Genomic DNA, 26,062 nt, shown 5'->3' on the forward strand with positions numbered 1-26,062 from the left:
TAATGGGAGAGCATCTCTGCAGGTAATGGCTGGCCTGGTTACAAGTTACATTAGGTAGTTCCTTTCTCTTCCTGGCCTTTTCTAAGCTGGCCTCATGCTCCATTGCTCCCTAATTGGGTCAGGGGAGACATTGTAGCGGCCTCTGCTGCTTCACAAGGCCCCTCAGAGATCTGAAAGTTTCATGAGTCCCCATCACCACTGGGAATACAGCCACTGCCATTGTTATTAATAAATGGACCCATTTTGCAACCAAGGCAGATTTCCCACCCCCCCTTCTATCCTTTCACTCTGTTTTTTTCCCCTCCTTTTCTTACCCCTCTCTATCAGGCGCTTTCTCTTGTGCATTAATGGACAAATTGCAGGGCATGTAGCTTTAGTCTTTAAAGTGCCTGTCTGACATGCTCAACTTACAGACGACAAAACTGTCCTCCAAGCAGCGATCTTTTCCAGGCCTAACAGCTAACATTATCACCACTTTAATAGAGCTAGCCAGATCCAAAAAAATGCATGTACAAAAGGGAAAGTGAGTTGGGCAGAGCTACCATGAAAGTGAACAAAAATTCCACATCACGCATTTCTAAGTCCATTTGACTTGAATGAGTTGGAACTTTTGGTAGCAGCATGGTGATTACGTCTTAGATTGTTGACTCTATGTGTCTGCAAATGATTTATGAGTTGATCTGAGGCTACTTGGTTTTGGCATGCTGTTTTGCATTAGGTGTGGGTGGAACCAGTGTTACCTAGTTCTGTGATGATGGGGATGTTCGCTCCGGTGGTGACGGAAGCCTGACGCACAAAGCCATGTACTGGGCTGCTGTCTGGAGATGACCTGTCCATTCCAGGGGGCGTGAAACCTGAAAACACACACACACAGGTTTGTCAAACTCAGTGAACAACATAAGTGGTTGGTATTAGAAAAAGGTCCTCTGTCCTAAAGAATAAAACAGCAGAACAAAACACAGAAAAAAGGATGTCAAGTCGTCCGACTTACATAATAACATGGATTTTGTGATCCTCCTGTTACTCTTCTGTACCATCAAAGTCAATTTTAAAAACACATTATTTTCAAATTTTATACATTTAAAATAAACGTTATTCTTATTTGTAAAAAGCTGTGACGGCAGTAGAATTCCACTTATTTCTCTAAAAGAATCTTACATGGATCCTTCATTAAGTAATTTGGATTTAAGTGAAGGATGATTTTTTTTTTTTTGATAAAAGCGCACCGATTATACAACCATAGTGCTCTTACTGCCATACTGCTTTTTGAACTGCGGTGTGTGTTCTGTACATGTGAAGTACTCGCCTTTATGGCAGAAAAAAAACAAATCAATACAAACATTTGTTTGTGATGTGGCTGCCGAGTTTTGGCTCGTGGGGGAAGTGTCTCAATCTTTTGATGGTAGAGACGAAATCATTTCCAAGTACAAATGTGCATTTCTCATCAGTGTGTTTTATCTGAGACGTATCATACGCATGAGGGAGTGACCTGGAACTGTGTATCGCTGCCATTATATAAAGTGTATGTGGGCTCAGTCAGCATGAAGTTGTTGATGTCGCTTTTCCCTGTCACCAAGATGTGTGGATTGACAGAAAAAAAAAAAGGAAGAAGCAGGCGAAAGCTAAGTGAACAAGGCACCTGCCTAAAAACTGCAATATGGATACTTTGCTTTTAGGGGTCAGCTATGACATATTTAGCATTCACATCCCTCCATCAACGGGCAGACATAAATTTTATATGTTGTTCATTTTGTTACAATAAAAATTGGTGAAGTGGATCCTGAAAACCTTTTATCCGAAGTGGCGTGGCTGAGAACCATGAAATACAAGTGCAAGTGACAGGAGTGAGAATTCACATGACTTCACATTTTTGCATTTCCTCAAAGTGACAAGTAAACACCTTAAATCTGTAATGCTAGCTGCATAATGCATCAACTGTGTTTTGACATCCATCATTTAGTGCTGACTACAGCAAAATGCCAGCTTATAGTGCCACCACCAAAGAAACATAATGCAGGGAATATATTCAGGTCACAAAGTTTTGAAAGGATTGCAAATTCTCTGTGAATGTGTGCGCGCGCGCGTGTGTCTTCCCTGTCAAGAAACTCAATGAGCTGCTTACATTACAAAAGAGATCTCCCAGCTCTTTGCAACCGAAAAGACATCAAATAGTTTAGTACACAGCAGGAAGCATACACTGAACCGAAGCATGGATAATCACAACTCTTGTTATTCCAATTACTGAAGTTGGAGAAAGCATAGGTTTGACACTTGGAGTCAACCAGAGAGCATGAGCCCAGACAGTGTAAACATCATTTTGTCGATGTCCATAAAAGATGATGTTTACTTCTCTGTAGAGTGACAGCATGTTTTAGGGTACTGCCTAAAAGACTGCTCTTATTGCATGATAGTGAACATGAAGACAGTACAGAGCTGCGGGAGAACAGCTTCCGCTCGACACAGTGTGTGCAGCAAAAAGTAGCTGGTGAAAACAGGGGTAACATGAGGCCTGTTGCTGTGCTGCTTTCAAAAGCTGTTAGGTTACAAGCTCTTCTAAAGTTGCAATGTGAGACGGTGAACTCCAAACAGAGCGCTGTATGTCTCTCTTCAGTCAGAGCCAGAGGAGCACTGAGTCTACCACCTGATCACCGTGATCTTCTGACAGTAAATTCATACAAGATTTCTTTTACATCTCTCTGTGTACGATCAAGAACCTGTAGCTACAAAAGCTAACCAGCTTACATGAACACACGTTTCAAACTTCTAACTAAATGAGATTAAGCAGGTCAGTTGGGACATATATATAAAAACAGACATTATCGTTTAAAAATGCCTCAAAAATGATTTAACCTTCAGAATCAGCTCTGCATCTCACATAGGTAGACACAATGTTGGTTTGTCTCAGTCATGGAATTTATTCAACAAATCATCAAGCAATCAAAACTCCTGCCTGATGCCCCCTCACAAAATTATTTGAAGACGTTTTTGCGACACAATCGTTTGATTATCTTACGAGAACGCAGTGTTTGAAAACCAGCCTAGGCCAACAGAATCTCCCCTTCTTCAGGCTGTTTGTTATCACTGTCAGTCTGTTCATCGACAATGTAAAAAAAGACAACTGAGATCTGGGTTACGTACCCCCTTATCCCTGTAGCCCCCCAGGCACAGCTATGCTCTGTGGTTAACTACATGCTACAGCAGCCGTGAGAAGCTCTCCCCCAGGAAAGCACATGTTTACTTATTCATTTGCACCTTCTTGTTTTAAATTCCGCAGACGGAGTCTGAATGGGAGCATCGCTCGGAGGAAGGAATCCCCAAAGCAATACTTATGATTACAATAGCAGCGTCGAGCGATGTTCATGTTTTCTTGTGTATGCATGATTGCATGTCACTGTGGTGTGCATCTGTGTTCTCTCCAAAGTCAAGTATTTATTATGGAAATGGGTAAGACCCAAATATTAGTGCCAACAGTCTGCATCCATCGTCCCTGGGAGAGGATGTATGCTAGTGGCTTCCACATTGAGGTGGCTTTCGGTGAACACCGCGCCCAGGAGCAACACGCTCTAAGATTTACCCTGCTTATTGTCCCTCAGTGGCACCGCTATCGACAGCACATCACTCACTCAAGGCGGCTGAAATAACAACATTGGCATTCTACTAAAACATGGGAAAGTGCTCTGCACTAAAGAATAAATGGCCTCTTGGACCTTCAACTTTGATTTGTATTTACAACAGTCTCTGTGGTGGTAATAAATAGCACCGAGCTCAAGGCATGTCATGCCTTTGGGGCTAATCATAAACGGAGGATTACCTGTCTGTGGATGTGTGTGGAGAGATTGTCTGTGTGAACAGACATGCGCGCGCACACACACACATCCCAATGAGAAGGTGAGTGTGAGCATGTGTCACTGTTTTGTTGTGACTAATGAGGAGCAGCTGAATTGGCCTGCCTGGTGATTTGTACTGGCTGCTTAATGATGATGAGGCCTGATGGGATGCCAGGTTCGTGTGTTTGTCTGCAAACATCGACAATCTGTTCCAGACGATCTGCCAGACACCAGATCAGGGGGAACAACATCAAATGACACAGTCATGTTGATTACATCATTAAAAAATATTATCAAGGAGGTTTAGCAGCATGTAATTAGCAGGGACAAGACTGGAATCATCAGAAATGATGTGGAGTAGAACACTCTTCGAAAGGTTTGACGAAGCAATCAACACAATGTTTTGTGTAGGCCCTTTTTTCAGGAGTTACTGTAAAGGGATCATGCAACTAACAACACACTTGCATAATATTTCAATTAAGAATAGCTCTCTTAATACCCCTCTCCTTCTTCCTCCATGTTTGATTGCTGTCTTTTCTCCCTACCACAACCTGTCCCCTTTGGGCAGCAGCACACATGAAGTCTAACAGGACACTACTTACCTTGGGAATTAGCCTGTAAGACCCCGATGCTGTCATCAAACTGCATAGATTTGATGTTGAGTGATGCCAAGATGCATTCCTTATCCTGCAGTGAGGCGTCTTCGATATTGTTCTGATTGGCTGACAGTATTACGCACATGTCGCAGAGGTTGATGTTGACAGCCCTTAAATCTGCCCGACTTAATGGTGTACCCTTCAGGGTGAGGAGAACAGAGAGAAAGAGCGAGTCAGAGAGAGCGAGAGAACACAAAACGCAGACAAGAGACAGACATGCGGGAGAGAAAAACAAATCCAAGAAGTGAGCAGAACGGAGCTTTGGGAAATTAGTTAACAAGTATTCTTGTTTTCGAGGGGATGACATTCCACTGATCTAACTGGGCATTGGAGAATCAGAGGCATGGACTCATCTAAAGGCTAGCCTGTGCCGAGGGCTGTGTTTGGGATTCTCCTCTGATCATCAGTCAAGCTAGGCCTAACAAGCTCTAAGGCAGCAGGCCACGCCATCTGTGACGGGCACTGCAGCTGCAACACCCATAAACTCCATTTTGGATGTGCAGGATGTGTCCCCACTCAGTATGAGAGGGTTGACAATGTTCTTATGGAGTGATCATTCAATTGAGTAATGTGTGATCAGATCAAACTGACATACCCCTCCCAGATTTACATGTGTACGTTAACTCAACATGTCAATGAGCTAGTTATTCAAATAGACTCGGGTTTAAACGTCTCAGACTGCAGCGTGTCGGTACACTTACGGGTAATATGGACACCTTGGGGAAGTTGTGCAGCGTCTCCCACTCTCTTCGTAAGTAATCCAGCGAGCCCACAAACACTATGGGCTTCAGCTCGTGGTAGTGGAAGTTACTAGCTCTTAAAGGCATCACCAGGTTTCGCAGCCCCACTAAAGCGGACGTGACATCCCCAAATATACAGACAACTACATGACCGCTCAGGACCGTCATCGAGGCTTCACTCCGGGTCTGCAGAGACAAGAGGGACAGAGAAGGGAGAGACAAGAGGGGTGAGAAGGAGTGGAGACAGAGAGGAGGAAGGGAAGGACACTCAGGGACAAAGACAGAAATACAGAATAGAAATGAATACTGTTAATAGAAAGCTGATTCATGTGGATGAGCTACAAATATTGGTTCAAATGTTATTTTTAGTGTCTGTATAAACTGTTATAAACCCAAATGGAATAGTTTGTTAACCAAGTATTTCGTGTACATGATTAAAGTATTTAATAATTAATCATACAAGTACAAAGTTTGGTTAACCACTATTTTGTTTATAATCCGTTTATTTAAAACTCAGAAGTAGTAATCTTACAGAGTGAAAACAAGAACAACACATGGTCTTTTTTTTTTTTTTTTTAAAAGGACAGCTGATTCAATCAGGCTGAAAAAATGCAGTTTGTAAGATTTTAGGTCCATAAAGTATAAATGACGAGGACCCTGTCATGAGTCACAGTGGTATAAATAAACAAAGCTCCTCTACTTTATGAAGTTCATGTTGGAAAAAAAAAAAAGAACAATGCAGCGTCCCGCTTCTAAGATCTGTCGCCTGTTGGAGCAGCTAGATGTGCATTTGACTGCAAGTTTGGCTGAATGTTGTAACATATCAGGCTTCTGTGATGTCAGATGGTTTAAAACTAAAACCAATTCTTTCTTTACTACGTTACAAGAAACGGAGAAAGGGTCATACTGTCATGTGATTGTTGCCTGAGATACTTAAATGACAAACAGTATAATTAGCATATTGAAAACATTGTTTTTGTGACCCAAATCAAGCAGAACCCCCCCCCCCTTCCCCCGATGATGATGAGTAATGTAGAGTAACTTAAAACAACATTGCCACTGTAGTATTAATCAGACAAATGCATCAAAATACCAGCTAGTACAGCTGTTGCGCCTTGAATGTTAAGATATATTTGATTTTCACAAAAAAAAAAAAAATTATAATAATTCTAATGCTTACAAACTGCCTTGTTTAAACCCATGCGTGATGTTGAGATGCTGTTCATAAATCCTTGGTGGATATATGAAATTAAAGAACTCACCTTGAAACAACAGAGTGGCATTGAGAGAAATGTCAATACATATTAGTATATGATGGCATGACTGCAGCGCTAAGGGGAGCGCTCCTCAGCATACTTACTCTGCCCTCTCTTTTTGTGTGCATGAGACTTTTACACTTTAGAGGCTTTAGCTGGACAGCTCTATCGTCACTCACCAGGATGACTTTTTCGATCTCCTTTGATGGGCACCAGTGAAACATCCCTGTCGAGTCATACCTCTTCACGTTCATGTCCATGTTCTCGATTTGTTCGTTTCCGGGAATAAGAAGGGGATCGTGTCGACTGAGGAAACAGAGAAACAAAAGTCATATTAGCTCAATTTGTAAAAGAACTTCCGAGTAACATGACAAAGATGAAAGAGAACGTGTGTAGAGGTCCCATTATCAGGGTGTCAACCTTTCTGCAGCGCTGCAGATTGTAGATGTCATGTATCACTCCTCTGTTCCTTATTGCCCTTGATGTTAAGTCATCAGGAACCACAAAGACCATTGTGCTCGCTGTGGTGCAGAGAACAGCGAGACCTGAGTGCTATCACTGAATGGCATGACAACGCAAGGCCAATTACCAGCTTTTACCCTCTCTCCCAGCTCCTGACGCCATGCAGCGCAAATAGTAAAAGCTCCAACAGGCTCACGTTTTAAATATTTCAGGAATTTGCCCAATCATATTTTGCTTCCCCAACTGATGGCCATTAATGTTTCAACGGCGTGTCACAACCGAACAGGCTAATCCACAGCAGTGGGCTGCTGAGTTTTATCCAGTGTAACACTGACCATGAAAGGGCTCCTGTCAGTCCCGTTATATCGCTTCTCTTGTTCTTGCACTTATCCTACAAGACGTGTTCTCACAGTTCCTCTTAAGGGAATCTAGAACATTCCCTCCCCAAACACTGAGTCAGGAATAAATGCACACATTTATTGCTGTTCTTCAGTAAACGGTTCAATAAGGCGACTTAAACAGCATCGCCGATGTCACTGATTTACAATCCAACACAAATAATGACATCCTCGGTTAAAACAGACTTACACCGACTCCGAAAACAGAGGGGTGCAGAGAGACACACATTTGAGTAATGTGGGAGAAAACATCTCAAGAATTTGACGTACATCTCTCTCAGTATCACTCTCTCCATCGTCTATCAACACTGTCATCGCTGACAGGGCTTTGATGTTGCCTCTTCCTTCAGCCTGCATTTGGGTTGCATGCCATGGCAGGAAAAGTAAAAGTTAAAAAAAGGAGCTGTCAATTAGCCGCCCTCTCTCTCCAGCTATCTTTCCCCACTTTCCTCTATCAGTGTGTGCAGGTGATAATAACACTGACAGCATTTAGTGTTTTTACACTCAGCCTGAATCTTTCATCCAGAGGTGCGTGTTGCGCCAATCAACTCCACAGAGCCCCCGTCACTTCAGTCTGCTCAGCTCGGCTCGCCTCCACACAGGGGCTGACTGGCGCATGCAGGCAGGCTGCCGCTCCAGCTCTCTCTTGCCAAGACAGCTATCTTTCACAGAGCTGTCAGCTGGGTGACTGGCAGCCTGTCACAGGCTCCACACACCTCCTTCTTCCTCTGCCTTCTCTCTGCCTCGGGTTGAACCTGCCACAAGTCTGGTGGAGAGCAGACATGACGTCTGAGCCGCGGTGCCACGCCCAAGGGAGATCAGCTGCGGAGGATGCTGGGGCATATTCTGGTGTCGGCGGCATGTCGTCAGTTATGACCTCGTCGAAAAGGTTGTGAACGCAGAGTTAACGCCAACAACCACGGTAAGGATAGGTCAGCTTGAATGCAAACACTAATTGAATATCAACTTTCGCCTTTTTAAAATGATACGCTGATTGTAATGTCTAAAAAAAAAAGAAGAGAAAAACCTAAATAAATGTTTTTGTTTCTTGTATATGTATGTATATTTTCTCTAACCACCAGAAACGTCCGCTTTAATACAACATTTAATGTAATTACAGTGCTTCAGATTGCACAGCTAATATTTTCCCGAGGCGAGATACAGTATTTATATCTGATGCTTTATATAGGACAAACATTTCCCTTACAGCACATCTCCCTCCAGTGTCTCACCCGCTCTCTCTCGTTCCTCCTCCCTCCTTCTGTATTTATTTCAAACAGACTTGAGTTATTCCAGTGTATCACTCTGCAGTCACAAGCTGGGGATGGGCGTGCTCCCCCAATCCCCCCTCTCTCAGACTACGAAAGGCAGCCTCTTGCTTTGAAAATTTTCCCCATCATGCAAACTGACAAAGGCATGCTTTTCAAAAGCCCACAGCCAATCTGTTGATCATTATTTATTTACAAAGGCCTTCAGGCTGCGAGTCCTGTAAAAACCATACTTGATACGTATGCTTGCTCTCGCTGGCTCTGTACTGTGTTACCCCCCTCCCTGCTTGTAGAATAAAGTATCCCTAAGGCTACCTCAAACAATCACTTTTCATTGTGCATAAAACCCGCCTTGTAAAGAACAACTGTTTAATATATATGGTGTTATATGTTGACAGGGGCAGCTGTGGAGGGGGGCTTACAGACTGTGATGGGTAATTTGATGTTTTGCTGAGGGCTAAGACTGGGAAAAAAAAATCTACACCTATAACAGAGGACCTGTCATCCCAGTACCCAAGAGCCAGCAGAATACAGAAGCACCCCTAAAGCAGAGAAAACTTTGACACCGCTTTGAAGCGTTTTCAAAACTGAGTAAATAACTCGCAAGAATTATTAGCACCGGGAGATCAAAGCAAAGATGCATATATTACATGGCAAACAGGGACCATCTCCTAAGCAAAAAAGGGAGAGAAGAAAAGGTTTTTCTCTGCTTTAAGTTAGGCAAACTAAACAGCCTTTTAAACAAGCAGTTATCTGGAAATGTGCCAACGTCTGGTTGTTTTTGTAGCAGCCTTCTCCCTCTGAGCGAGGGCATCTAAAATGATGCTCTGTTGCAAACTAGACTGAAGGGTACGACTCTGTGTTGGGCTAATGGTTCAGCGAGTGTGGAGGCTTATTAAGTTCTTGTTTTGTGGAGAACTGAGGGGGAGGCCGACGAGCATGCTGGACGAAATCACACAGGCGTGCCAGTGCAGCGAGAGGAACGCTGCCTCGGGGAAGTATGCAGGACCAACATACAAAGAAGTCCACTAGAAATGGTGGAAAATACACTACAGGGCAATAAGAACAACAACAAGATTCTGAAGTGAAAACAAAGACCAAGAAGTTTAAAAAAAAAGATATTCAAACTTCTTTATCTGTATTTTAACATTACACTTGAAATTAAACACTGATAATGTTCTGTGTGTTACTGTAAGTATTTAAGGTTAATACAGGTTGTAAACATTTCAGATTAAAGATTGCTCTTATTCTAACGGTGACAATTGAAGACAACACAGCTCCCCCTTTACCTTTGTCAAGCCATACAGATGAAATCCACAACACTGACTCTCACTTAGAGAAGGGCAGAGTAGCTGTGAGTGTTTCTGTCCTGTTAGATCTTCCCCGCCATGTCCTCACAATGCCGTCCCAAACCGCACAGCTCGGCCTCCCTGTGTTTTCCACGCTATCGTGTTGCTAACCCCCCCCTTCCACCCCTTTTATCTTTCAAAATCAATTAACAGCAATTCAATTCCACGAGACAGGATAAAAGGAAGGTAATATTTGAATTCATATTTGATTGTGATGATACATCTCACATATGGCCGTAAGTACCAGAAACAGTCCTCACAGGGGTTCCCACAATAGAGGAGTAGCCTGAGGGCAGAGTAAGCATGCAGGTCCCTCTGATTGGTTGCTGGTGTCATTAGTGCCAGCATTGTTTAAGGAGCACATGTGGACCAGACCGGAGGAGATGGCAGCTGGGACTTTAAAGCCAGAGGAGTTTTCAAACGGCTTCCTCACAGCCACTTTTCATGACAGAAATATTATTTCAGCTCTGTCATTAACAGCCGACAGCATGCCATCCTAAACAGCCAGAGTCTAACAGGGCACTTCTCCTCTCTCTTTCTCGCACAGACTTTCTTACCTCCTTCGTCTGCCACCCCTAATTTGCCCCCTCCCATCCATCCAAAACTCCCACCATCTCACCATCCGCCTCTGAAGTATCTCTCACTGACATGCCTCCATCCCTTCCTCTCCGCCTTCCTCTCCCTGTATCTGACTCCCTCACACACTCCCCGTTTGAAGGCATGAAGGAGAATGAAATCCGCATTTCTTACCTCATCATTTTGGGAGAGCAGTTGGGCGAGTTTCGCATCCCTCCGTTGCGCTGCTTTTTTTTGGGCGAGAGCGTTGATGGATGCTCGTCGTCGACTGCAAAAACATGCACAGAATGTCAGAATAAAGACAGTTGCTTGGAGACGTGTGCTGGACCTGACATGGAAAGGAAAAATGCCAACAATCAAACATTGCAAACAGAAAAAAAAAAAAAAAAAAAAACTAAGACAGAAGAAAAGGAAAATTAATAATTCAGTGTGAAAAATTGAGAAATAATCGAAAAAGCATTAGTCACGGACAATGGTAATTCTGAAAAAGGCAGTAGAAAACCACAGAGAAAAAAAAACAATTAACTTCCTGAAAATGTAACCGAAGGCCTATTTCACCCCTCTTTTATGGCTACTCTAAGGTTCACTTTTACAGGGCCTTTACACTCTGACGTATATGTTCAGTACACTCTCTTTAATGTGCAAGGGATCGGGCCTATAGCAGTTTGCATCAGAGTGACCATGCTTACCAGCACCAATTATTGCCATGTGATGGTATAGATCGTCATTGTCAGTGGGCACGGGCAAAAGCAATGACCATGAGATAAATAAAGGTTATGGAGATGAGATTTGACATTTGACATTTTTAATAAATATTTCAATACCCCAAATCATAGCTGTGTGTTGTAAAGAGCAAAATGCATGTTCTACAGGTCGACGTCTAACACTAGGCACTGAACACACATGATGGAGGCCAGCTAATTCATTAGTAATCTATGAATATCCAAGGCTATGAAGGAGGAGTAGGGCCACTGAAAACTTTGGACTTTTTTCTCTGAATTCTGACTTTAAACTCAGGATTTAGGGAAAAGGCAGACCTATATTTTTTTTTTGTTCAGTGGCATAATCCTCTTTTGTAGAATGCAGATTTTATATGAATTTAATCGTCTGTGAGGATTAAACTGTGTGTTTTTGTTTGAGGGTTTGGTGTTCAGCATTTGCTGGACGCTGAGCGAAGCCATGTTATTTCTGTATAAAGCAGGCTCGGCTTCCTGTCAACTTTCAACGTTGAGGAATAGGGAAAAAAAATATATTTTTCAAACTTTGCTTTAGTCCCAGTCGAGGACGAGAGAAAGCAGCCTTAGTGAGGTCAGGCCCAGTCATCTGAAGATTTCAGTGAAGCCAACAGTAGTCTGATCTTCACTACTGTCTGTGAGTTTCAGACAGGCACCCAGATATTTCATCCACTCTGCACTCTCCCAGCGCAAATGCCAAGTGCACCGTCACTTCAAACCCGTATTAGTCCTTTGGTTAGGAATCAATAACACAGCATGATATTAGTGCAAATCAATGTGCACGCTACAAGCCGCGACTATTCCAAGCATGTGGAAATTCATTATTGTCTGAGCACCCTTCCTGGACTGTCACCTAATTCTGCTAATAAAAGATAAGAAATATGGCTTTGCCTTGTAATAAAATGTCATTCCCTGACATTTCCTTTATGCAATTGGGCATACTGAATATCACATAATATCACAAGCACTTTCCACTTTACAAATAATTCTTTCTCTCATGTTCTTTGAGAATACCACGTAAAAAGATATTCATTATCCTTGCCATATTGCTTGACAGGCTCCTCTTGGCTTAAACCTATTCTATTAACTACATCTATGACAATACTATTAAATGCTACCCAGCTACAGAGAAATAACAGCTTTTTAAAAAAATGATTAAAAACTTAAATTAATTGCCAAAAATCCATATCCTCAGAGCTCCTCCAACATGTCTTAAACGTAAGTGCCGATGTTATCCTTTCCTTTCACTTTAAGGTTCCAGTGTTTTAGCACTTGTCAGTTAAAGTCTCCCCATGTAGACAGAAGCCACTTCACCAGCAGGCAAATCCGTGCAAAGCAGCAGGAGCAACAACATCAGCAGCTCCAGCCGTGAACCGTCATGCAGCAAACAAGACAAAATGAAGGGACGGACAGGCGGGGTTACTGGCTGATGCATCCCGCTAAGGGGGCAACCTACGGTGCCTACTGTGACTGAGCAGCATGGCATTACTCGGGTGGTAGCGGTATTTCACCGGCAGACTGCGGGCCCGGTGCAGCCGACTCTCAGCCAGGGATCTGTCCTTCACGTCTCCTGGACCTGAGATACTGAAGCGCAGTTTCGAGGGGTTGGCCCCAGGCCCTGGCCCCACGGGGAGCAGGCTTCCTTTACGGTTATTAACGAGCGGGATGTTGTTTGTGCCTGGCTTGACCAGGGGCTCCTGGTTGGGGTGCAGGGTGTTGGGAAGGAACGCATTTGTGGTGATGGAGGTTGAGGTGCAGCCCGTGGTTTTAACTGATCGGTTTTGAAAAGACGGTTTAACCTCATCCATTACTGTCAAACAATGGAGAATAACAAGTATGAGAAAGCGTGTATGGTGGTCATAAATTAGTTAGTAATTGTAGAATTGTGTTACATTTCAGAAAATGGACTTATTTAATATTTTTGCTCAATTATTTGAATTTACAGAATAATTCAGATTTCAGGAAAAATGTTAATATTTAAAAAAGGATTAGTACTATCTTTAAAGCAGTAGGTGACATTTTAATCATAACAATAATATCTGTGAGGATTGTTAAAGGCTGTAAAAAAAAAAGAGATTATTTTCTATAAGTTAGTCACCTCTGAAAGCCAGAAATTCATCCCATCAGTGAAACTCATTTTTCTTAAACTGCTGTTAAAACGTCATTCTCATGAAATAGATCTCATGTGATTATCTGGTATTTTGGCAAAACATTCGCAGAACTAAAAAAAAAAAAAAAAAAGCAACAACGTATGAATTAATAAGTAGCTTCTAAGTCTTATTTATCAGATGGGCTACAAATTCTGGTCGGACATAGTGGAAACACAGTTAGGCTGAACCAGACAGATCCAATCACTAACTGTGACTCTCAAACATATTATGCAGAACTATTTATTTTTTTTAAATTACATTAAATAAAAATAATCACAAAGAATGTATATTTCCACTTCTGACTCTGGATTTTGTTCTTTAAATATGACTTTTTAGACCTTAAGTCTTTTTTTTTCTTGTCAACCAAAACATATATCTTTTTTTTAATGTAACTTTGGCAGTCACAGAATGTCCAGTGGCAATCTGCCATGTTCAATTGAAGACTGTAAATATAATGTTCACCCTGCTGTCTCAGCAAACACACGCACGCACGCGCACACACACACAATCCAATTGAAGCTGCAGAACCAACCCATATGTTGGTATGTGTTGAAGGTTTGTAAACTTGAATGAGAAAGGAGGGGCCTTTTTTTCCCCTTTCTTTGGTAGAAGGGTGGTTGGTTGGTTTGTTGGTTGTTTGGAGGAGAGAGCATGCTTGGGTGGCCCCGGGGCGATAAACAGACGTTTATCCCGGCCGTCAGCTGCCTCCTTGATTTACGGGGCGCCACCGATAGCTCCTGGATTCATCTGGCCCTTGTCAAACACGTGCAGCGTTAGAGAGTGCTCACCCACCCTGGCAGGTCCATGGTGCATCCTGAACAACCCAGACGGCAACTGTCCCTTCCTGAAATGCTAATCACATGATGGTACGGTCCTGCATGCAAGCCTTATCGGATCGCTGAGACCCAAAGTAAACTGGATGATGAGGCAGTGGAGTAACAACTCAAATGTTTAGTTTCCTATGTGAGCCAAGCTGGATTTGCCTTTACAGTGTTTGCTGCACGAGCAAGCTTTGTTCTTCATGTGCGTTGCAACTGCATGAAAAAGCTTTTTCATGCCATGCCATGTCGTTGCTTTGCTTTTTAATACAAGGATAAATCTGATATTGTAACTGTGAAGAGTCCTTGTGGTTTTCTCTTTCAGAGAGGGAAGAAAAAATATGTTCAATACCAAATGAGAATAAATACATTAAATACAAAAGAAATCGATACAATGGAAGAGGTGACATATAGCATTTCAGAACGAAAATGTAATCTTAACCATTAAGTAGAAATGCATTTAACAATTATTTTTCAAAGATTTACCTAAATTGCAATCAGCTTTGAATCGAACGCCAGCCTCTTTCTGACTTCCACTGTTCCCTGGTGTTGTAGCGCCATCTGCTGCTAAATGCAGCACAATACAAAAAGAATATTTCATGGAACTATATGGTATTATCAAACACAAACTTATTTATTATCCATTGCTATTGAACCAGGAATGTTTTAACTTATTGTCAACATGTGTTGAAATTATTTCATAACAGGTGAATTAGAAAGAACAGTGTGAAACATTGATTTTAAAAGGAGTTCAACCGAGTTTACTTTGTCTCTGTATAAGACACAAGGCAACATCAGAATGTGCTTAAGGGATAAGGGACAAGGAAGCAAAACTAAAGCAAAGTATCAGTACTGATTATGTTCTATGACAGAGTGAAGGGGTCTAGAGTCTAAACATAGAGCTGGAGCAGAATGGAGAAGGACAGAGAAACACACTTACGTGGTCTGACATATCCATTATACTTATATTTGGCTGAGGAGAATGCAAAGACAAGTGGCAGGTCACACAGGGGGAGAAAAGATGTAATGAAACAGGCACATTAGGAAATAGAGACAACAACACAAGAGCGGTGGATGGGAATAAAATCAAATGTAACTGATGAAGTACTATAATGAGTCAACAAAGATCCAAAACACATCGATAATTAAATGAATGAAGGAACCTCGTCCTATTAATGACTGAAGTTTGATGGCACACAAAAGACAGACAGTTGAATGAAAATAAACGTCCATTCACAAAGTGAGTCATGCTTGAAGAAAAGTGTACTACTGAAATGTGATGAAAGACAAAAGGCTGATTTTTTTTTTTTTTTTGAGTTTTCCAGAATGTAATTGTTGAGGTTACAGTTTTGGTGATATCACAAAAATGTAAAGTTTCTCATTTCGAAATGCTTTGACTCTAAACATTTGGACTCAAATGTGATGAACATTGCGAGGTCTGTAGAGAGAACAGATAAAGCCACCGCGGGGGAACAAAGACAAAAGCTACATACTTGAGAGCATGTAGGCGTCCAAAACACAGACAGCAGACAACCGCTACTCAAGACAGGAACACTAACAGAGCACATGTGTAAAGAGACTCGCTCTTTGCATGCAGTCCAGATCTTTAACACCTCTTAAAATAAATTAAAAAAAAAAAAAAAAAAAGATCTTTTCAAACATGGCTTCAATGCTACAATTTGTAATCTCTTGTAAACTCTTTAAAAATGTCTCCATCTGTGCATGCAACATTAAGCAACCTCGGACTGCAGATTCTGATCGCCACTGAGGACTGGTACAAATAGAAGTACTGGTACATCGGGCATTTGAACTGAGCACTGAGCTGCTGAAACTCCAACTCTTTTCCAGTCTCTCTTCCAGCAGTAAAGGTCACAGTGAGGGCCCTGGGCTGGCCTATGACACAGATCCTCCAACAGGGACCCTCAGTGGCCCTGGCATCTGTCTCTAGCAATCTGCCTATATCACAAAAGCAACAGACTAACTGGCTAGCATTTGGGGCGTAGCGAGGCGGCATAGGACAGAGGGTAGGGGGTAGCAGGGGGTGGAACCAAGCCTGCCTGGTGGACAGGAGCTGTCAGGGCAAGTTTGGTGACGGACCAGCAGGGCTGGGAAAATGAAAATGCAAACATAATTTCCGTGTCAGGATAGATAAGGTCCCCAGCAATGAGATGTAGATGCACACACATGCACAGACAGAGAGATGAAAGTGCATGTTGTTACACACACGAGATACAGACATACACCCACACACACACCCACACACACCCACACACACACACACACACACACACACACAGCCCAGAAGGCCATGGACAAGCCAAAAGCATCCACTGAGCCTGGGGTCCCCAACCCTCGTCTGTACCCGAACTTGATGAAAGCTTTAGCCTCTGTATTATATAAAAACTGTCACGTCTCGAGCTTCTCTCACAAAAGAAAGTTGGCCACCAAGCCCGTGCTCAGGTCACAAAGAAGAACATTACACTAATATACAGACGGAAAATAAACCTCTGATTCAACTGAAGAACGCACCATTACTTCTGAGGTTTCATTTTTAAATCTAAATGGTTTAAGAAGAATCCGTACACAGAATCAAACATTAGAAGGAGGGACTACTCTTTTCTAATTTAGTTGTTTAACGTTAGTGTTGAAGAGATGTCTCACCTTTGCTCCCAACAGTACATTATTTTTGTGTACGTTTGATATCTCATAACGGAAGACTGTCCTCACGTAGATTGCATATTTTGTCATGACATTACACTACGCGCACCAAGGTGAATCTATTTCACCAGAAGTCCCGATAAAGGGACTCTTTTCCTTGTCTGTTAACAGAAATGTAAATCAAATCAAACAGACAAGTCTGAATGTCAGAAACACTCAAAACAGTCAACATTTATTCAAATGAGCGTTGGCTAAGTGATGTAATTTGATTTACTGAGAGCAGCTAACGTCACCGTCGCTTTGATAGCAACCACTGAACCCAGTTTCTCTTCATCAGACTCGTGAATATTAGTTCAGCGCCACTACTGAAGCATCTCAACCCGTGCTGTTCAGAAAGGTACTGATGACGCCACACAAGGCAATCCATCTGAATAAGGCAGGACTATTCACCCATGTAAGCAAGAAGACAGAGGCTGGTCAGATGACCATCACAGGGAAAGTAAGCTTGTGGGAACATATTGCCTGGGTGCAATTCCATTTTTAAAAGATGGGAATGGATGATTAAAAAAAAGCAAAGACTGCCTGATAGGTGATGTGTGTTGTTTCTGTAAACATTACTCATGGCTCCCTATTGTTTAATCCCATTTTTGTTTTAAAGGAAATGAAAATCGCAATAATTGATATAATCCAAGTGCAACGCGTGTTGTATCGCCATTCTTCAGATTGGCAATACAAATCAGCACAGTGGAGACAGCCCTGTAGGAGGGGCGATTGGGCAAGCCAACTGTAAATATAAAGAAAACAACCAATGGGCAGTTCTCCCTGCTATGTGCACTGGCGATAAGCAATTACAGAAAAAAACTATTTAAATCTTAAACTTAATATATCACACTGGCCTCAAAATGCATTAGCACACAAAAAATTCCAAATATGCCAGATTACCAGTCCAGTCCTGGCTACAGCCCCTTCTAGTGATGGGTGACAACATTTGACCGGCATTGATGGCCAACACATGAAAATATGAATGATTTGTTTAACCGTTAATTCTAGTGCTGACGTTTGACCTTTCAAATCGGGTAGTTTCGCAAATTCCTGGTCACATTAAAAACTTAAAACACTAAAGCATCAAATGAGTAGATTTTCAAAAAGGCTATTAATTAAACATTGTCTCATTAAAGTCTTCAAAGCAAATCAGAGGTTTATATATAACACACCAATAAAGACGTGTCTGGGGTCCCACTGTGTATGTGTGGTCTTGCATCAGATCACAGGATGTATTAATCAAATGTGTGCTATCCAAGGAATCAATTATCCAAGTACCGGGGGGGCGAGAAAAGTCTGGTTCAGATGTACATGTGTATGAAGTCATCATGGACAAAGATGTCTTATCCTCCTCGTCTAGTGGAAAAAAAGACGGGAAATGAAGAGAGGAAATCCAACAATCCCTCGCTGACAAAGCCCAATGCACTCTTCCACTAAACTCACTTTGTTCAGACAAAGTCAGAGTTAAAAAGGGAAGGAAATCTAAGACAGGGGAGGCTTTTCCTGAAATCCTACAGGGGGTTGAGGGAGAAGTGAGATCAGTAACCATGTAATGGCCAGTAATTGGTACCGAGGGATATCAGCGCAGGCTCAACTACAAGAGGCCAAGCCAAACTCATCATGGCATGTTTGACACTAATCTAGGCTGAGTCGGCAGACGGTGGGAGAATGTTGAGAAGGAAATCAGATCTGTATGTCTGAAACCAACGCTTTGATAGGGAGTCCTACTGCTGCCATGTCTAATTGACACACAATTTAGTATTTCCCATCCACTAAAAAAGGAAAAAAGAAAGGAGAGGGATCTTCCAGGAGCTTTTTGTTCCTACCTGTCTCTATCAAGCCAACATCAACATTATGTAGATCTCACTTTGGGTTTTTCTCTCCTTTACTTCTTTTTCTTTATCTACAGGTTTCTTTCCTTTCATACAATAGAATCCTGTTACCCCATTCTACTTTGTTTCTTTTCCCTCACAATTCCTTAAATTGTACATGTTTTCAGGAAAAACGATCTATTGTGATCAGAGATTTGGCAGGGCATTCTAGGTTGTAGAATAAAATGTATAATTTAAGTGGGGAAAATGTTAATTGTCGCTCGCTGTCCGGTGAAAGGGTAGTTCGGAAAGCATTTGTTACTTCCTGTTATAACATCTGTGCCCTGTTTCTTATTTAAAAGGCTTTTCAAGGATGTTCCATTTCCCTTTCAGGATGTGATTTTCTCAAATCTTCCGCAGCGAGGTGTTTCTAAAGACTTCAGTACAGTTGTTTCAGTTTAGATCAACGGAAAAAAGAAAAGACAAAAAAAAAGGCAAAGCTGCTTCAACTGAAACACGCACAAACTGAAAACAGAGTTAACTCAGAGGACTGCACAGTAAGGGCCTTGAAATTAAAAAATTAAAATACATAGAATCATATGAAGCAAAGCACCTTAGGATTCAAACACCAAGTAGCATGTTTGTGTTCACAAAGATCTTACCTTCGACAGTTTAAAACACATCAAATCCAATTGAGTTTTTTTTTTGTTTTTTTTTACACAACTGCATGACTGATGCAGCATGCGGTACAGTAGCCACATGTCTAACACCTACAGTACTGTACTGTACAGAACAGCAGCACCACAGAGCCACACCACCACTTACCCACCACACATAAAACACACATGAAATCACAAAAAAGGTGTCAGTGATAATGATGAATCAAAAAATGATGGTCATTAAACAGTACATTAAACAAAATTAGATTAAGAGTTGAAATAAACCTAATAGTGAGAGAGAGAGAAAGAGAGAGAGAGAGAGAGAGAGAGAGAGAGAGAGAGAGAGAGAGAGAGAGAGTCATAGATAGAAACTCGTATTTCTAGATGACAGATTTGATTGATAGAAACAAAAGCAATAAGTCGCTGAGAAAAAAAAAAGTTAAAAAAAAGAATCACAATAGCCACAGCTACACAAACTATGGGGTCACATTAAACGGATCACACCAGAGACAACATTTAAATGCACACACGTTCACGTACGGACAGTACCTCTGCATGGTACAATACACGGAGCACACACCACAGACATGTAACAGCATGTGTTGGGCGGTGTAACTTACAGGCACGTAAAGTGGTTGGGCAATCATGAACAGAGACAGAGGAAAGTGGGTAGGCCCTCTGAAGGGTGTCCATGTTACTATGTACACTGCCTGACATGCAAGAGCAGTCTTGCTCTGAACGGCCGCAATCAAAACAACATGCCAGTTTCATTCGTTTGTAGACGGACATCTTGGCTACAGTCATGTTTTGGGATGAGAGGAGAGGAAAAGCAGCAGGTTAATGGCAAAAGGAGAAATATTCACCCAGGGGGAGTCGGAAGGTAACTTCATCAGAAAGTGCAAAGCCTTAGACACCTGCTCCCACAGACTTGAGCCCCAGATTGAATTAAAACACTCAAAGTGCATCATTTTAACCTCAACAGGATGCTCAGTATTCTTTTTTTTTTTTTTCCACATTTCTTGTCCGAAAATACAAAAATCTTAACATTTAACCACACAAGAAAATGATTGTCAAGTCTAATCATTTTTAATAATCATTTAACATTGTGTGATTTGTTTTAAATAAAGTCTGAAGAGGTCAAGCTGTGTGCTAAGGCTGTAACAAGTCAAAAAGGCAAAAATATAACAAGGGGAAGAGGGGTGTGGAGGAAAAGGAGAAAGAAGGCAAGCATTCAGGGGGAGAAAGGCATGAGCAATGTCTTCAGCAGCAAACCTCATACAATGTGTCATACATTTGTACATCCTCTATCCATTTGGCTAAAGGAGTGGATCACGTACCTGTATCCCATCATGCAGCTGTAGCGGCTCTGTCCAAGGCATGAAACTATTCTACTGGCTAGACTGGCCAAATCATGCTATAGTAAATTAAAACCTGCTGTTTCACTGCTTCACTACCCAGGGGAAGCTTCACTTGCATGTGCATGAGTGCAAAATGAATAGGCATGTTTGCAGATTTGTCCTCACACTCTTTATCAAGATGTTCTCGTCTCGATGAAACTGTGAATTCATTGGCAGTAAAATGCACCATTGCTCTCTGCGTCGCACCAAAGGGATTTAACTTTTACATGGTTCGGTATGAACAGAAGCCCCTTGGTGGCTAATGTTAGCATACGTGAACAGATTTCCAACATAGCAGTGTAACGAATACTAATCAAACTTGATTATATTTTCTCCCCTTCAGCCACTTTAATATGTTTAACGCTATCTTGTGGTTTTCAGTTGTTTAAAGTCTTAATCAAAGCGTATATAGAGTGCCATGTATATGTTAGCTGGTGTGCATCGCCATTTTTTTTTTTGTAGATTGTAAATCAACGCCAATTGAATTTTAAGTATTGTATCAAAGTATTTCAATGATGCTTCCTGTCATCAATGCTTGTGTCGAAAATAATATTAAAGCTTCATTTAAAACAATTACTCCATTACTTCTTGTCAATTTGCTGCAAAAATATGAAAGCAGCTACTTTCTGACTGTGGGTTGGAGTGTGTACGTGTTTGTGTGTGAAGCTCGGAGCCCCCAAGGGAAGCAGGAGTGAAAGTCCCCAGAGTAGCACATCTAGATTGCTGTGACTCTGAGCAGAAACAGTCCCTGGTCCCCATTCCCTCATTGCCAAGGTGCAAACAGACAGCAGACTAATACTGTCTGGCACCTTTACAGAGTCACTTTCAGCATCTTTGACTCCGAGTCACATTGGAAAATAAGGTTTCGAATGAGGTAATATGGCCAAGGAAAGATTATGAAACACAGATCAGAACCCGTGGAAAGAAGGAATCAGGGACTGTTGTATCCTGCAGCATGCACATGTGCCTTATGAGCATGTAATATGCATGCACAACATGTGTTTTTGGTGTCAGCAACAAGGGAAGGTACATAGATAACTGTTCGCGGTATTCAAACAGTTTTGAAGGCATGGCAGACAAGTGCAGCAAAGCTATCACTTCATGCTGAAAATTCTTACTTCAGAGTTTTTGCTTAGGCATTCGGACCACAGTATGTATGTTATGTTGTTGATCATTAAAACGTGGGAAGGGAGTCATGGAAAACACAAGATACACGCACACACACACACACACACACACACACACATACTGACAATGTCTTTGGCTTCTGACAGATACCCAGATTCTTGCCTACAACTATGAGGTGTCCATTTCAGGGCATTCCTGATTGACGATTCAACATGACGGCAGCCCTGATAAACTGTCTGCATGGGTTTTATCAGTCACCATCTCCGTAATCCACCAAGACACGGCAAAAACAGAAGCTATCAGGGCGCTATGTTGAATACAAAGGATGTCCCAGAGAAAGCACCATTCTGATAGATCCCCCTAAAGTGTCCTTGTTTAGCAAGAGTGCAAGGAGAACTGATACTGTAAAGGAGCTCAAGTGTTGAACTCGGAGAAATAAAAAAAATAAAAAAAGGTGCACAGTAGCCGGTTGCATTAGAGGCATAAAGGAGTGCAGATAAATATATATATTTTTTTTTTTTGGAAAGGCAAAGTTTGTGAAAACACAAAGATCCCTTGATGACTTTTAGAATTTAAAAATCACCCAATAAGAACCATGTAATGATCAAATAAGTCAGGAGGATATTCTTTTTTTTTTTCTTCAGAAAAACACAGTTTTGGTCCTTGCATTTTTACTGAACAGGTTTCAGAGGATTTAAGTTTTCACTACAGACATCTCCATTCAATGTTGTATTAGTGGACATGACTCTGGCATGGTTCCGCCATCTAGTGGCGATGTAATGCTGTAACAATTTGTTAACTGCATAGTGCTAGTGGACTTTTCATCCAATGCAAAGAGTACAATAACAGGGCCCAACAACTGTCCGTATTTGAAATGCACAAGCCTGATGTGGTGACATATCATCTCGTAGAGGACCTAATGATCTCTGTAACCTCAGTCTGAGAAGGGCAAGGAGTTTATAAAGGGAATAAGATCACAGAGGAAGGGAGGGGAAGGGGGTACCAGATTGTTTTGATTGTGTTTTGGCAACCTAGCTTGTCAGAATATGGAGAACTTCCCACAAGGACATTTACGGCTCTCTGAAAGTACAGCCACACATAAAACTTACTTTGACAGAGAGCAGATCCATTTAAATCGCAGTGGTTCATGTTAATTTTCTTTTCCTTGTGTTAGCTCTCCTAAATCTGTGATTACTGTATGACATCTCCGAGTTTTATTACAGTTCTTCTGTACTCTCATGGAGCATGACACTATGTGAAGGTTAATCAAGGGCAATGACATAAGACTTGCAGCAGATTGCCTTCCAAATGCCAAATGTGAGCTTGGTTTGATGATCAAATAGAAAGGAAAAACTGCAGACCTCATCGGCTACATCCGATTGAGTCACAGTCAATTTAATTGTCATTTCCAACTTGTAGGAGAACCAGCTGACTGAAGGCCTGATGCTTGAGGGAGTTGAAATTCTGCTGTTTTGGTTTTGGTCGGGCCTGACAACAGTGTAGAAATGAGAGGCGAGGAGAAGGATGCAGAAGCTACACTGGTACATGCAACATAGATATAGTATACTATTTGCTCAAGAGGAAAAAAACACTTGCACTGCACTCTGGGTAACTGTACACCCATTTTCTTTTACTCACAATAAATCACTACCAGTGAGAAGTTAAAATAAAGTGGTGTTTTCCAATGGCAGCAGGGAAGGAAATACATCAAAAGTGTGTCACTGGTCATAAAGAAACATGGGAAAAACAACAGAAGAGAACAAAACATGATAGAACAGAACACACTGTCGGACAGACTTCCATTGCACTAATGGAACTGTCTTCTTTCTAAATGCAAAAAGTCTTGATTGCAAACACTGTGATAAGACAAAACATTATGCCAAGTCCATCATGGGAGTCTGGGTCATGACGATAAAAAGAAGAGAGAGGTAAACAGTTAATACAAAGGAAGCTACAGTGTGGAAGGATTTGGATTCTATAGAGCTGGGGAAGCAAACATGACACAGACAGAAGACGGTAATGTTTGTATCTATTTTAAAACCAAGCTTTGTCTGCTTACAGAAAAGAAAAAAAGATGGGATATTCACTTCAATTATTTCTCCAGAGGCTAACATGTCCTGACAAATGACTGTTCTACACAGGTCAGGTGAAATTCATGTGCAGTTGCTACCTTAATGGTAATGCTATATTTGCATTAAAAAGGGGGGAAAACATTGATTTGACGTTTTGTCTGGTGTGAAATGTTGAACATTCAAAAATGAACAGCGTCTTGTGTCTTTGACTACTCAAAGTCAAGTGTGCGCCCGAGATGATTGAACTCCTCGAGGTTATTTAATATCCTGCGGCAAGCACACTATGTAATACTTAGAAAATAAATATGACGCACAAGTTCAGATTTCATACAAATAATGAAAATACATCTTAGGATGCTTATTTTTGATTTGCCCCCTGGGGACAAATACACTTTTATTTTAAATTTTGATTTTGTTTGTTTAAAGGGGAATATGGAGATTCTGATGATTTTAATTATTTCTGGTGTACTTTTGTACATTCTGTTTTTACTATTCTACATTTCCTTCACTTCAATATTTTCCCCACTTTTTGTAGATAAAGTACTGATTTAATGGTTAAACCAAATGAAAAGACAAATACATAAAGATGATAATGCCTCCATTTTGACTAGAAAAAAAAAAGAAGAAATAAGATTCTGACTGATGTTTGTACCATTATGAATGTTGTGGAAGTTCAAATGGGACCCATAATAAACACTGTCCTAGAGGTCCAATGGTATGACTATATATATATATATATATATATATATATATATATATATATATACACACATAAAAACCTTTAAAAACATAGAGCAACAGAAGGAAACACAATGACACAATGAGAGCTACAGTATTAGTAGACACACGAGTATAACCTCAAGTATAATGAGACACAGATTCACAGGAAGTCTTTTTGGGGGGAAAGAGGAAGGGAAGGAGGGGTATCGGTGGAGTATAATAAGCAACTCACGTCGTTTGCAGCCGCACTTCTTGATCCGCTTAGGGTCCGTGATGTCGTCATGACAAGCTTTGCAGTAGAAAAAAGCTCTAAAAAAGAAAAAGTAAGAGCAAAAATGTTTACCAGTTAAACCATCAAAGTTTACAATTTCCCCTTTTTTGTGTTGTGATTTCCATCTGGTTGGCCACAACATTACCTCTTCACTTCTTTGGCATCACTGGCAATAAAGAATCCCAGTGTTCCCTCCTGCAACTTGACATGATTTCCTGGGTTGATGAGGATGCTGGGTAATCACAGAAATAGACACATCACGCTCATTAACTTCTGAACAACACTCAGCTCAAGAACACAACATGCTAATCAAGAGGAATGGTACACACACTCATTGAAGCCAAAATTCGGACCTGCACTGAACTTCTTTTTTGTTGGGCATCATTCTCAACACAGCACTCCTGCTTAAGTTTTGATTGCTGTGTATTATTGATTGTGTGATCACTATTACACACACACACACACCAGCTCCTCTGGTTTTACATTTGCTGATGTGATGCTTAAATGGAAGGACAAACTAAACAACAGTATGATCGCACATAGATATTTTCATTCTTGTCTTTGCAGAATGATACTGAGAAGGGGACAGAGAGGTACAAAAAAAGTAAAAAAGGGCAGAAAGAATTCAAATGTATGGCCTCTTATTTGTTTTACTGCCAGCACTCAATAAACTCATCGAGTCCAAACAAATGCTATGGCCACTTAAACATGGCTATAGCATGGAAAACCTACATGAACTGCAACATCTCAGTTAGTATTTGACAGTGAGATGTAAGGGAATGAACAGCTCGTCTTGTCAGTACTAGGCTGATTTTAAATCTACACGCTTGTTTTAAAAGAAACACAAAGATTAAGGTGTGAGGCTGGAGAAAGTCCCATTTCCATCGGAAGCGACTTTATACGTGTAGCATGAAAGCTATCAAACCGCTAGCATGCTTGATGTTTACTTGCATATTACCTGTGTGTTATGTGAATTATATTTGAATAACTTTTTTGAAAAATAAGTAACATGTTTATAAAAAGCTGCACTAAAATAAATAAACAAGAGATGTTTATGTAAAAAATGAGTT

At 41.2% G+C, this 26,062-nt stretch overlaps 1 protein-coding gene across 16 annotated transcripts in view; it reads right to left on the reverse strand.

Annotated features, from left to right (window-relative positions):
• kcnma1a (potassium large conductance calcium-activated channel, subfamily M, alpha member 1a) overlaps nt 1–26,062 on the reverse strand; it is a 141,129-nt gene that overhangs the window by 14,899 nt on the left and 100,168 nt on the right. For 6 of the 16 annotated variants that reach the window (XM_079362895.1, XM_079362903.1, XM_079362898.1 and 3 more), the window contains 9 exons: nt 25,138–25,224; nt 24,954–25,030; nt 15,175–15,207; nt 14,721–14,801; nt 10,707–10,800; nt 6,659–6,785; nt 5,185–5,409; nt 4,430–4,622; nt 741–854 (listed from right to left, as the gene is read on the reverse strand). In XM_079362895.1, the coding sequence (XP_079219021.1) occupies nt 741–854; nt 4,430–4,622; nt 5,185–5,409; nt 6,659–6,785; nt 10,707–10,800; nt 14,721–14,801; nt 15,175–15,207; nt 24,954–25,030; nt 25,138–25,224 (1,031 nt within the window). The remainder of the gene's footprint in view (nt 1–740; nt 855–4,429; nt 4,623–5,184; nt 5,410–6,658; nt 6,786–10,706; nt 10,801–14,720; nt 14,802–15,174; nt 15,208–24,953; nt 25,031–25,137; nt 25,225–26,062) is intronic. The other 10 variants (XM_079362899.1, XM_079362907.1, XM_079362909.1 and 7 more) reach the window with 3 other exon arrangements.

Source organism: Symphodus melops (assembly GCF_947650265.1).
Source record: "Symphodus melops genome assembly, chromosome: 15".
NCBI classification, from domain to species: Eukaryota; Metazoa; Chordata; class Actinopteri; order Labriformes; family Labridae; genus Symphodus; species Symphodus melops.